This window comes from Eretmochelys imbricata, chromosome 1, assembly GCF_965152235.1.
Source record: "Eretmochelys imbricata isolate rEreImb1 chromosome 1, rEreImb1.hap1, whole genome shotgun sequence".
Lineage (NCBI taxonomy): Eukaryota > Metazoa > Chordata > Testudines > Cheloniidae > Eretmochelys > Eretmochelys imbricata.
The window spans coordinates 152,446,868-152,461,254 of NC_135572.1; the positions used below are offsets into that span (position 1 = coordinate 152,446,868).

Genomic DNA, 14,387 nt, shown 5'->3' on the forward strand with positions numbered 1-14,387 from the left:
AACCTTGCAGCAGGAAGTGTTAATTATTAGTAATATGAGCAAACTCCACTGTGCAAACTTTGAAATTAATTCATATATTTGTAAATACTGTAATTAATTGAATAATAGCCTTTCTCAGGCAATTGCGTGCAGCATATATGGTACCAAACTTCTTATGCATGTAATGCAGGGAATAGAAAAGAGAAAGGAGGGGGAGTGATCAAAGTTGTTAAAACAACACAGTTATCTAGACCATACCAGTGGAAAAAGGAATTGATAATATTGGGGAAGAAAATTTGCAAAGCTACAAGATCCTGGACTCTGGGCATCACACAAAATTAATAACTCTGTGGTTCTGATTAGGATTCCCTGTCCATTTCAGAATAGCAAAGAACTGATAATGTGAACAGTATGGTACAATAGTGAATGGGACCTACAAACAGCATTATCCCATTGTGAAGATAGCTACACAAGGACAAGGTGAAATAAACACAGTCTGCTGTAAACGAATCAAGCACAGATGGTTCTGAGACTGTTTGGCACAGATGAACCTGACCACAAGTTGTGAAGGTTGGACCAGTCTAGTCATTAGAGAGAGAAGGAGGTGGTACGGCTCGGGGACACAGTATGTTTGGTGGGGACAACATCGTGCGAGGGGAGCCTGGATGGATTTTGACTGAACCTCCCCTCTCTGGCTCAGATTGGGAGAATGCAACAGTCCACGACAGCCAACACCAAACGGGAATCACTGGTGACCAATCTCTTTGCACACATACCTCCCTTGTCCATTAACACTGCTTTTTTGGTACAAAGGAAAATAGAGCAATGGGCATCAATTGCTTTAATAGCAGAGGAACAAGCAATTGGAGATAATAGTGTATAGGCAGTGGAAACACCCTGGTGCGCTGTGCCAAAGGAGGTGAGCTTGCACCTCCTGGTTTGTACTTGGAGCCTACTTTTAATGGTGGTTCAAATGATTAAAACCATTGTGGTTTTGGGAGTATGCTGCTGGGTAATAAACTTAACAAAAAAGAGCACAAAAACAGGAATATAATGCAAATGAAATGAATGCTAATATAAAAAGAATTGGGAGAAAATAGCTGAGTCCTGGCATGACATGATTAATTAACATTTGGAGGGAGGCCTTATTTCTTGGATGATAGAGTTAGGGAGTTTAAATTATCGGGCTGAAAACAGAAAGTTTGTGCTAAATGAGATAAGCAAATAGGTCAATAGGCTAAGGAGAAAAAATGTCACCCAACTGAGATAAGAGGAAGAACACCCAGGGAACTATTTGAATTAGATAACAAGGGACAAAATAAATTAGGAATGTAGAGATGAGGTAAAGAGGAAGTCAAAACCTGCACAGTTCGTGGACGGAGCATGTGGTACAGGGATTGGTTCCTGCTAAGAAATCAAGCCAGTCCTAAAATATATGATGCGATGCTTAGTAAATGCAATGTGATATGTAATGTATATAGAAGGAGAAGTTTGTGTAACTTCGGAGCTGTGGTGTATCCTGCATTCACCACCCCGCATCTGAGTCTGATCAACTCAGTGTAGCATGTCAAATAAAGATAACTGAGTGATGAAGGCTGGAGTTGAGCTGAGTTCTTGGGAAGCCGAGTGGAAAGAGGTCTTGGAGGGAATCCTAACACACAGACATACCTGTTCTGAACTCTAAAACATAACTACATAAATATCTGCATTGGTAATTTATGGAGAGAGAATGCACTATTGAGGGAATGTGATAAAATCTATATTTGAATAGTTGAAAAACATACAAAAAATTAGTTACTATACCTATTATGTGATTAAAATCTATGTGCAAGTAATATAGATCATTTTGTACCTTGGATAATCTTTTGCCTTTCAAATAGTCAGATCTCGGTTTCCTAACAATGAAATGAAAGTTGTACATTTATCCTTAATCCAAATGACTTAATGGCTAATATCAGATACAGACTGGCATATTTGGAGACTGAAAGCTTGTATACAGATGCCTTCACCTAAACTGGAAAATCCCTAAGTGGCTTTGTTTTTTATGTTGGGACTGGGAAGGAGAGAGAACATGAAAAGAGCTACAAGAGGGAAAGAACAATGCAGAAATAATGGATATTCTTTATGCTGTGTGTAGCTTTTTTAACTTTAAGATAGGACAGGTCTTGGGTCTTGATCCTATGATTTCTTATGTGTGGACAGACTTCTTCCCTTGCAGTGGAATTGCTTTTTGTGGACTGTGCTCAAGTGCTGTCGTCCACCTAGACAGAAGAAACTGCAGGATCAGAGCCTTGGACTGTACGCTAGGAAAAATCATCCAGTGGTAAGTAGGGAGACTTGCAGGATATAGTGCCCTTTCTGTTGATTGGATGCAAGATAGAAAGTATATTGATACACAACAGAGCCCTCAAACTCTCATCTTAAGGTATTTATCTGTCGTAGATTCAGATTCTGTAGAATGCAAGGCTTCTTTCTTATGGTTTTGAAGGTAACCTACCTAATAAGCAATGATGTAATGTTGTCTTAGACTGAAAAGAGCTCTGAGTGGGTAACGATATCCATTATCTCAGTATAGCATTAACTTCAAACAGTGTTCTTCTTCAAATGGCAGATGTGTGTTCCAGGTTAGTGAACACCCCTGAGAGGGCGTGTATTCTAAGTCAGGTGTGTTTGGACCTAGCACACTAGAGCTAGAGACTATTTTTTCCTGCAGCGGTACCTATCAGGATGGCGCATGTACCCACAGACTCCCTGTGGCCTCTCCCAAGACTATATAGAGTAGTGCCATGCTGATCCTCCCCTCGTTTCCTTCTTTCTGCTAGTTGCCTGAGTTGGAGCTCCCCATCCAGGCTTTTCTCCTCTTGTTTTTTTTCCTGTGCATCACAGTTAATTATTGAGACTCTATTAGCGTAAATAGCAGTTAGAACTTATAGTTTAGTGTGTGTGGTTTTTTTTTTTTTTGTCAGTTTAGGTAGTTCTGTAGTTAGTGTCTGGTACTGAGCACACATGTTATGCAGTGTTCCTCTGGTTTCAGACACTGCCCTCTGTATGAGATCTGTCTTCAGTAGTGACCCCCACATGTGCTGCTTATTGTGTCTTGGTAAAAGACATATTAAAAGTGTAGTGTCCCTTTAAATATAAAGAATATGCCTGAAGCAGCATAGTGGATCAGTCTGAGGCCTACTTCACACTGGGACCTTCTTTGGACTACTCGGTCTGTCACCCACAGGCATCCTCTACCTGTATGGGAGTTTCAGACAGACCCCCTAGACTCTGATTCTTCCTCAAGAAAGGGAAGGTTTCATTCATCATCTCCTGGGAGCCCTCGAAAGAGGAAGCACAAAACAGATCAGGGCCATCTGAAACTGAAGAGAGAACCATCCTCCTCTTTGTTGAGGACAGGATCTCAGTGTTGTCAGACCTAAGTACTCAGGGTAGAGCCAAGCTGTCAAACCATGTCTCCCCAGTACAGAGACAGGAGGATTCTGTTACCATACTACTGACTCCAGAACTGCCTGGGGGTTGGCTGTCTAGTCTGGTACCTGTGCATGCTGCTGTGATGATGCCACTTTTGGTACCAACAATCCCACTAGCATGTGTGGCAGCAACAGACTTGCTCTGTCTGTATCAAACTCTCCAATGACACAAGATAGGTATAGCATTGGTACCTCCTGTGTTTCCGGGCCCCCGGATCTCTTCTGCTTTGGGACAGAGATCACTAGTGCTGACAGCTTCAGTACTGATGAAAAGCCAGCTGCCATCCTCAGTATATATGCCTGCTGGCCTAGCACTGGTACCCCACTCAGTCCTTTGACCTCTGTACTGAGGGGTTCATTGAGTGGGGACCTACTAGGTCTTATTCATTGGCACTAGTAGTGGACCTTTTCTCAGTACCAAACACTTCTATCAGGACTTCAACCTCTTGGGACGCATTTATGGTATCGACTGTGGTTCTGATGCTTGTACTGACCTTGCCCTGGTTTCACTGGATTGGGCACCATCAATGCCCACTGGTTATTGAGAGGCTTCCTTCTACTCCAATTCTGAGTCCTGCAACTCATCTCTGTCACTGCATTGAAAGATTGCGCAAGCCATCCAAATGTGCAATTGAAGGACAACATTGGTACTGAAAGCGGAGCTGCTCTTATGGCAAGGATAGGTCATCCTGGCTGATTCTGTCTTGGCTTTCTACACATACTGTACTCTTACAGTGGCCTCTGTGGGGTGTTCCTTGCTCCCACAGATCTAGCTCTCTGCCCCCAGTTGAAGGGAAGATTGGTCCACCTTACAAAAAGTGGCAACCTTCAGGAAGACCTCTGCAGATTTAGGATGCTGCTTGTCTTCCTGAACCACCTCTGTTGGATGAGCCCTTGCTGGCAGATTAACTTTTCCCTCTGGGGATACCATCAGTTCCAGGAATTCTGTCCTTGTCCTCTTTGGATGACTCAGTGGTCTCAGGTTCAGGTGGGTCTCCACTCCCAGAGAATTTTAAATCCTACCAAGACCTACTTAGGAGACAACTACAGCTTTGGGTATCCAAGCTGAGTTGGTATAGGAAAATATCTACAAGTTATTTGACATCCTTCGGCCAACGACTCCAGGAAGGGTAAACTACCTGAGTAATTGTATTTTGGTGTACACCAAAGTTACTGTCCTCCATAGCTAAATATATGGACTAACCATACCATGTTCCATTGCAGGGATCTGAGTGTTTTTCTTTTCACCCAGTGTCAAACTTCCTAATCGTTGTGGCCCCTAATGAGAGACCACAGGAAGGAAGATTTAAGTTGACTCCAAGGGAAAAAGAACCTAAAAGACTGGACTCTTTAGGAAGAAAGATTTATTCTATTGCCTCATTCCAGATGAGAATAGTGAACTAACAAGCTCTGTTAGCAGAACATGATTTTTCTCAAGTGGGAGGTAATATCTAGATCGCTAAATGACACAAAAGAGGAGTTCCTGGCTTTCCTAGCAGAAGGTTGGCTGGTTGCAAAAACCTCACTCCAATCCACTCTTGACATTGCAGATGCTTGCTCCAGGGCAGTGGCCTCTGCAGTTATGAGATGGGCATCCTGGTCATGTATTTCCAGTTTAACGCCAGATATTCAACCATCTATTGAAGACCTATCTTTTGATGGTCAGTCTTTTGTTTTCAGTTAAGGCCGATGAGATGTTGCACTGCTTTAAAGATTCACTTGCTACCCTCCGTTCACTGGGAGTCTGTCCAGCCACCAAGCAATGTGACTTAAGTCTCTACTGCAGTAGTCAACGAAGAGACAGCTCTTCTATCCTCCGAGGCAACATGACATCTCAACAAGGAGATATAAGCCTCAGAAGAGGAGGTCATCTAACTCCAGTTTTAACAAGTCATCTCACCCTCCCTCTGCTGTAGGGAAACACACCTTTTGACTTCTTCTTTGAGGACAGTGATACGATCAGCAGTGGTCTTTCTGTCCCTTTATCCCCTTTGGGGACAGAGTCACATCCCTCAGAAGTTGGGAGGCAACAACCTCAGAGAAGTGGGTCCTAAGTACAGTGGTTCTGGTATATTAATTCCAGTTCTTCTCCATTCTTCCTGCCCACCATCCTTCCCGCGCCCCTTTCAGGGACCCATCTCTTGAGTCTAACTGTAATGCTTCCGGGGGAACTCAAGATTCTGAGATACCTCCCTGCCACCTACCCTTCACCTGCAGGACAAGCACTTAACTCAAGGGAACTTCCCTCATTCTAGAGCCTAGACTTAATTAACTAGATACTTTCATGTCCTAGAGTAATAGTCACCCAAAGTCCTTGCAGTGTTTTACAGCCCGGCTTGACAGTAATCTCCCTTCACGAGACTGACACTGTGTCAGCTTGTCTCCTCGGTGAGGGAGGAGTGTATTTCCTCCTGTGTGTTTCCTTGTACCCCCGGATATTCCCTAGCAATCCTTTGTCTTTAGTCATAGACAGGATGTTCTGTGCTGTTTGTTTTTATTCTGTGAATTTCCTCTCTCAGACTTTGCAATTGTGTGTGTATGGGGTGGGGGCTAACTATGCAAATAGGCCTACAATGTGAGTCCACACATGACTAGATAGTGTCTATTACGTCCTGTCTGAAAGGAACATGTGCAAGGCAGATCACTTCCTAGTGTACCTGCCTTAAATCCAAGACCCTGAGAATATACTTTTCAGTATAGATACATAACATCTTAAATATTATATGTACACATATTTCACAGTGATTATGACTACCAGTGGGTTAGAGACCTAAAATGTCACTCTTTGAATTATTCTGCATATATCTGACCCAGGGGATCTCTGTAAAACCCTATCCAGCCCTTGTGCCCTCTGCTGGTTAGCAGTAAGAGGTCAAAGTACTACTTCAAGAAGTTTGGACTCTGCTTTCCCTGAGGACTGTAAAGGAAATTCCCCTGCAGTTTCAAGGGCAGGTTTTTCTACTCCTGCTATTTTCTGATCCTCTAGTCTTAGAGAGGACTGATGCCCCTATTGGATCTTCAGGCTCTCAACAAGTTCAGCAAACAAGATTTCACATTGATTTTTCTGTCCCTAGATTGCAACTGTTGGTATGCTGCCCTCGATCTTTGAGATGCATACTTTCACATGGCAGTGTTAAGTCACGGGAGATTTCTCAGATTTGTGATCGGAAGCTGCCATTATCAGTATATGGTACTTCCCCTGGCCTGTGATCAGTGCCTCATCCGTGTCTTCCCTTAATTTGTTTGGCTGGTTCAGGAGTCATCCCAGGACAAGGTTCATTGCCATGTCAGGTTCATCATCTGCTATTCAGTCATCTGGGACTCATTTTGAACAGGAAAATGTCAACACTCTCTTTCTTAGAGACTTGAGTTCATTGGGCTTTATTTGATTCTGAGTTTGACTACTGTTCCCCAATAGTAATTTCAAATGATTTACAATTTATGCATGTTGCTCAGGTTTCATCCCTCTGGCATTTCTTGGACTTGTCTTAAGTTGGTAGGCCACGTGGCTTCTTGTACTTATGTAACAGAGTATACATGGCCATCTCCTCTAGAGAGAACAGGAGTTGAATCTTCATGTCAATGTCCTTGAGTTGCGGGCAGTTCGCACAGCTTTGCCCCGATCCTTTCTCTCTTACATCAAGGGCTTGCCAGTCCAAATGTTGACTACTAATGCCATATCTGATCAGCTTTGCCAAGTGGTAATGAGGTTTTGGGAATTTTGCATCACAGAGGACGTCACTCCTATCGCTGCACCCTTACCTGGTGTACAGAATCAGCTAGCTGACTTCTTCTGGAGGGGATTCTCCAACAACCACGGGTGGTCTCTCAAAACCAGCCTCCTGAGGTGTATTATTCGGGTGAGTGGCATTCCTGAAGTCAATTTGTATTTTTACAAAAGACAGCAAGAAGCATCACCAATTTTATTCTCAAGTGGACCACAGTCTGGGTTCGTTCACTGTTGCCTTCATGTTGGAGTGGGGACTGGGGTGAATATATGAGTTTCCCCAATCCCTCTGGTTCCACAGGTCATTCACAGACAAACTAGGCCACATCAGGTTAATCTTAACAGCCCTGGCCTGGCCAAGACAGTGCTGTTTTTTTGGACCTTCACAATCTTTCAGTTTAACCATCTCATACTCTGCTTCTCCTTCAAGACCTACTGACACAGAAGAAGGTTGAATACTACATCCAGACCCAAATAGCCTCTATGCTATGGCCTGGCTTGTGAGGGTATGTCTACACAGCAAAGAAACACCCGCGGCTGGCCTATGCCAGCCGACTCTGGCTTTCGGGGCTCGAGCTGTGAGGCTCTTTCATTGCTGTGTAGACTTCCGGGCTCAAGCCCAGCCTCTGAGACCCTCCCACCTGCATCCGGGACGGATGTGAATGTTGGCAAATTGGTATTGCGTTCATTATTTAAATAGCCTCAGAAACCTACACTGTACATTACTGCTTGTGAGTCATGGAATACACATCTAGAACCACCCAAAGAAGAAAACATGGTTACTTATCTGTTCTGCAACTGTTGATCTTTGAGATGTGGGTGCAGATGTGTATTCTGTGACCCATTCTCCGATCCCCCTCTACTGGAACATTGGGCCATCTCCTGCGGTGTGAAGGAACTGAGGGGAGGTCATGTACAGCTCTATTTAGCCTCGGAGGTGGCCACGCGGGTGTGTAGGCCATACGTGCCGCCCCAACAGGTATTGCTGGGGAGGGAAAAGTCTCCGGCTCCAGTGCACTAAGCACAAACACACCTGAGCAAAATACATTTCTATGCAGATGTGTTTACTTCAGTGGAATATGTATCTGTACCCACATCTCAAAGAAAGAGAGTTAAGGAACAGGTAAGTAATTGTTGTATAACACTTATAGGACATTTAAAAAAGATGGTGGTTGATTACATGTGTTAAATGTGTGCAATTTGGTATAAATGGACAGACTGTGGTAGGCCTAAAATTACCCTGCATAATTTGTTTTCAAAGTGCTGAATGCAACAGTAATCTGTATTAATTCAAAGTTTAGCTGTTTGTTATTTATGGTCTGTTAGCTGGTGGGCTGATACACCAACCATAAAAGGTGAAATCCTGGTCTAAGCAACTGCACCCTCCCAGTTCTTTCACTCAAGCTTTTTCTTCACAAACATGGAAACAAAGATTCAAAATGACAACAAGAAACCCAAAACAGTCTCACTGTCCCTTTGCCCTTGTATCCAGGGCTTCGCAGCCCTCCCTTCACAGCTGAAGCTTTCCCCCAGCTGGCTTCTGTTCCCAGCAGGTGTTTCTCAGGTCTTCTGCCTGACAAGTGCAGAGAGCCCTTTCCCTGGTACTTCCCTGACCCTGGGTCTGTCCTGTCTGCTTCTCTGCCTGGGAGGTATGACACATTACATGCAAGTTTGGTAGATCACATGCTTACTCCTACTCATGTGCCCTACACAACTACATCTCTCATTTTAAAGGGCCCAAGGACCATAACCGGCACATTAGGTTGCTTACATCTGCTCCAAGGTCCAATGTTTGTTACATGTCTTATTCTACTTTTGATTTTTGTTTGTCTACAAATTGTCATCTTTGGAAGATCCTCACTGGATCAGGCATTGTATATTCCCCTAACTTTGTAGCCCCTATCCATGGGCCAGAAATAATAATTTAATTCACCATGCTGAATGTAACATACTGAATATATGGGATAAATAAGTTCATCAGAGAGCATAACAAATGCCAAGTTAAGCTACATAGAGAATGGTTATGCAGAATAGATGGAATTCATAAGCAGATTCTATTTTATGTCAATATCTTTGAGTAGTAATAAAACTGCTTCTAAATATGTTTTTGGTTTTTTAAGTTTTTTCACAAGGCATTCACCATTTAACAAGAATTGTGTAATAGTGGGATAGTTTCTTCTTGAAATACTAAAAGTAGGCTTTATTTGGTGACACTAAAATATCAAAGCAGAGGTTAGACTTGGTCACCAGGCTTTGGATGTGTCCAACTCCGGTAGGAGAGAATGTTTATAGTATTCTTTTCTGCTAGGAAGAGTGTTTCCCAGTTAATCATTCTTTACAAAATTGACAGCAGTTTTTTCCCCCCTTTTGTTACAGACTCTCCATTTGCCAGTTCCCTGCCTGGGCAGTGATAAACATGGGCAGTGGTAAGTGTTTGCTTAAGCAATGCTGAGTATGCATATTTCTATAGTTATTCCATTTAAAGGAGGACTTTTCCACACTCCAAAACAAAAAGTACAGAAACCTAGTCTTCAGCTAGTAGCTTTTTGGAATGTTGATTTTTGTCTTAATAAAATTTGTCTTTGTTCCAAGCAGAAGGGAAGCTTCCTTTGTCCTGAAGAGAAATAATAAACATATTCTCTTTCTGCCAGAGATTGATATGAGGCACCCATCATCCTACATTAAACTTCATCCTGACAGATAGAGGAACTGGTCACAGAACTAAAAATTTGTGGTAGCTGAGGTATAGTGATGTTGACTTGATCACATTTAAAAAGTGCAAATTGAATAAAGTCCACACCTGGTGCTTTAAAAGGCCCAGTTTCACAAAAATGAAAACAATTATGAGCCAAATCAGCTGGGAGGAAGAATTAAACAGGAAAAAAGGGAATAACAGGGAATAGTTTAAGAACACTTTACTTGATGCCCAAAAAAATCACAATCGAAAGAAGGCTATACTGGTTAATAAGCCAGATAAAAGATAAACAACTATATATAAGAAAGGGAAAGTGAATAGTAATGAATATAAATCAGAAGCTAGGATTTGTAGAAAATGGATAAAAGAAGCAAAGGGAAACAAGGAGAAATCTGTGGCCAGAACAGTTAAGACAATAAGGAGGTGTATTTTATTTTTTTTAAAAGAATACTAGGATCCAAAAGAATCCCAACAATGGATTTAGTCTATTGCTAGATGGGAAATCATACAATTATCAACAGTAATGCAGAAAACGCAGAAGTGTTCAATAAATATTTCAGTCCTGTATTTGGGGGGAAAACAGATGTAGTCATTACAGTATGACACTCTGTGTTCCAATATTATCTCAGAAGAATGTTAAACAGCAGCTGCTAAGTTCAACATTTTAAAATCAGTAGGTCCAGATAACTTGCATCCAAGAGTTTTTTAAAGTGCTCGCTTAGAACTTGCTGGACTGTTAATTTTGGTTTTCAATAAGTCTTGGAATATCAGGGAAGTTCTGGAAGACTGGAAAAAAGCTAATGTGCCAGTATTTAAAAAGGGTGACTAGGAAGACCCGGATAGTTACAGGCCTGTCAGTCTGACATTGAGTCTGGGCAGGATAATGGAGTGGCTCGTATGGGACTCAAGACGGTAATATAATTAATGCCAGTCACCGTGGGTTTGTGGAAAATAGATAATGTCAAACCAGCTTGAGATCTTTTTTTACGAGATTACAAATTTGGTGGATAAAGGTAATAGTTTTGATGTCATGTTATACTTAATACTTCTGTAAGACACTTGACTTGACTTCTTTAAAAAAAACAAACCTCGATACAAAATTAGCATGACACATAACTGTAAACGGGGAGTCATAATCGAGTGGATGTGTTTCTAGTGGGGCTCTGCAGGGATTGATTCTTGGCCCTACATTATTTATCATTTTTTAAGAATGACTTGGAGGAAAACATAAAATCTTCACTGATAAAGTTTGCAGATGACAGAAACGTTGGGGGTGTGGTTGACCTAGATTGGTAACCTGGGTGCAAGCAAACAATATGCATTTTAATATAGTTAACGTGTATATCTAGAATTAAGGTCATATTTACAGGATTGGAGGGACTTGATCTGGGGAGCCAGTGACTCTGATTTAAGGGGAAAAAAATGTGCGTGCGGTAGATAATCAGCGGAACGTAAGTTCTCAGTGTGACACTGTGGCCAAAAGGGCTAATACGATCCCCTTGGATGCATAAATGGAGGAATGTCAAGTAAAAATAGAGAGGCTATTTTACCTCTGTATGTGGCACTGGTGCGACTGCTGCAGGAATACCATGTCCAGTTCTGGTGTTCACAATTCAATGATGTTGATGAATTGGAGAGGGTTCAGACAGCCACAAGAATGATATAAGGAGAAGAAAACATGCCTTATAGTGATGGACTCAAAAAACACAGACTGTTTAGCTGAAAAAAACAAAGGTTAAGGGGTGATTTGATTACCTACTTGGGGAACAAATATTTGCTAAAAGACTCTTCAACCTATCAGGGGAAGGTATAACTCGACTCAGTGTCTGGAAATTGTAGCTAGACAAATTCAGCCTGGAAATAAATTGTAAATTTACAACAATGAGGGTAATTGACCATTGGAACAATTTACCAAGGGTTGTAGTGACTTCTCTATCACTGGCAATTTTAAAAACAAAGTTGGATGTTTTTCTAAAAGATATGTGCCAGGAGTTACTTTGGAGAAGTTCTGTAGCCTGTGCTAGACAGGAAGTCAGACTAGGTGACTAGTGGTCCATTATAACATTGCAGTGTATGAATACATGTATCAGAGTCTGTATTCGCAAAAAGAAAAGGAGGACTTGTGGCACCTTAGAGACTAACCAATTTATTTGAGCATAAGCTTTCGTGAGCTACAGCTCACTTCATCGGATGCATACTGTGGAAAATACAGAAGATGTTTGTTTTTATACACACAAATCATGAAAAAATGGGTGTTTATCATTACAAAAGGTTTTCTCTCCCCCCATCCCAATGTCCTGCTGGTAGGACAGTGATCACTTTAGATAAGCTATTACCAACAGGAGAGTGGGTTTGTGGGGGGGGGAGAAGGCCCACCTTGATTATCATACACATTGTAAGGAGAGTGATCACTTTAGATAAGCTATTACCAGCAGGAGAGTGGGATGGGGGGAGAGAAAACCTTTTGTAGTGATAAATACCCATTTTTTCATGATTTGTGTGTATTAAAAAAAACATCTTTTGTATTTTCCACAGTATGCATCCGATGAAGTGAGCTGTAGCTCATGAAAGCTTATGCTCAAATAAATTGGTTAGTCTCTAAGGTGCCACAAGTCCTCCTTTTCTTTTTGCGGATACATGCAATAGTTGTTATAAATACTGAATATACAAGTTCAGTTTTGGAGGTTTGAAATATGGGCTCCATAGCTAAGATTACACTGCGACTTCCACTGAAAGCAGGGCTAAATTTCCTCTGTGGCATACTTTAGCTGAGTTTAATTTCAAAACTTGGCATAATAACTCTTCTAGGGACAATTACATTTTCACTAAACTTTGTTTTTCCTAAAGAAATGAATTTGCAGGAGAAACATCTTATCCTCCCTTTTTGAAATCTTGCCCTGCCTTTTCTCTTCCTTGAATTCATCTAGCTAAACAAGCATATTCCCCCCACAAGCTTCAGACTTTACATACATATGTATTCTGGTAAGATCTCAGAACACAGCCACTTTTTGAAATTTTAAAACTAAACATATAGGGGGTTATTTCCTCTTATTTCCCCTTCTCGTGTTCACAATTCAAGAAGGATGTTGATGAGTCGGAGTGGGGTTAGATAAAAGTCATGAGAAGGACCTAAATGAGTTTCACCAAGCTTAGCATACTGAATGGCTCAAATCTGTAAACTGCTGCAGTTTCAAATTTAAAAATGCAATGCTTTTATTTTTGATTTTTCACAGGCAGTTTTCAGTCTGATTCGTCAGTGGGAGGGAAGGATTGACCTGGTTTTTGGGATATGTGGGGTTCAGCAGGGGTGTGTTCTGGCGAAGGGAAGAAAATAGGTGATTGCTCAGAGAGGAGGTGAGGGGGAGTTCAGTTCCTCTGTGCTAAGGGACCTTGTCTTGAAGAATTCCAGTGTTACTGCTGCTTTGGCTTCTTGAGTGCAGTGGGCTAGAGGAAGAGAAGTGTAGGGGATAGGGTCTGTATTCTGATGAACTTCTTATGGCTAGAGGAGTTTTTTCCCTCAACTCTGAAACCCTCTAGCTCAGGCCCCACTTTGTTCCCCTCCTCCCACACACACAACCCTACATCCTCCAGCTCATTATCCCTGATCATCCCCATGCCTTCACTCAAAACTCCCTCTCTTACAGCTCCACTCCTGTGGCACCCTACTTCCCTATCATAGTCCACATGTAAAACATGTGTATAAAAGTTTAAAGGCTGGGAGTGTGGGGGTCTGTCCGGGGATATGAATGCAGCTCTCCAGATGACCATAAAAAAAAACTGCAAAGCAAGAAAAAAAGCAGTTACTCTCTGCCCACATCTATATTACACTCATCGATTCTGCTTTTGAATCACAGGTTCTGCCTTTCCACTATTCGCAGATGTGGGGGTATGTGGGTATTAGGCCTTAAGAAATTTTAAGAAGCAGGTATTAAAGAAATGGACTTGTTTTTGTTTATAAACATAGCTTTGTGAGGATCTAGAAAAATTCCATCTGCCTGACAGATTTTTGTTAGTGTCCATTTCAGTGGAGATTATTAGATGTATACAACCTTGTAATTTACAACAGGGTCTTCCATAATGAGCAGAACCCAGAAACCATACAGTAGTGAAAGTTGATACAATTAAAAGTAAAAAATATGCATTATTTAAAAATGTTCCAACATATGGCAAATAATGAAAACATCTCAAGTCCACTAGGAACTCAACTGGATGCCTGCTCGTTTCTGCCTTTCACTGGGATCAGTATTTCCAGTTACTATTTCCTAGCATGCTGTGCAGAGAGTGCTACTGCTGTTAACAAGTCTGCACAGACATACAGAGTGGTGAGGAGGTGAAAGTAATGCCATCTGTCTGGGCTGAAATTGGACTGATATAATTTGGGCTATGTGACTCATGGAATGTTGATGCTGGTTATGGTGCAACTTCATTCTTTTAGCATGTGTAGTGACCTTTTAGAGCTTGCTCTATGGTCTTAACGTGCAGGGAAGCTTTCAAATAGGGCATAAAGCAA

At 41.8% G+C, this 14,387-nt stretch overlaps 1 protein-coding gene across 7 annotated transcripts in view; it reads left to right on the top strand.

The window, feature by feature from the left end:
- PRRG1 (proline rich and Gla domain 1) overlaps window positions 1–14,387 on the top strand; it is a 48,609-nt gene that overhangs the window by 11,816 nt on the left and 22,406 nt on the right. For 3 of the 7 annotated variants that reach the window (XM_077817059.1, XM_077817069.1, XM_077817078.1), the window contains 2 exons: window positions 2,182–2,302; window positions 9,559–9,608. In XM_077817059.1, coding sequence (XP_077673185.1) covers window positions 9,599–9,608 — 10 coding nt within the window. In that variant the 5' untranslated portion in view covers window positions 2,182–2,302; window positions 9,559–9,598. Of the gene's footprint in view, window positions 1–2,181; window positions 2,303–7,088; window positions 7,316–9,558; window positions 9,609–14,387 lie in introns of those variants that run through there. The other 4 variants (XM_077817095.1, XM_077817103.1, XM_077817086.1 and 1 more) reach the window with 3 other exon arrangements.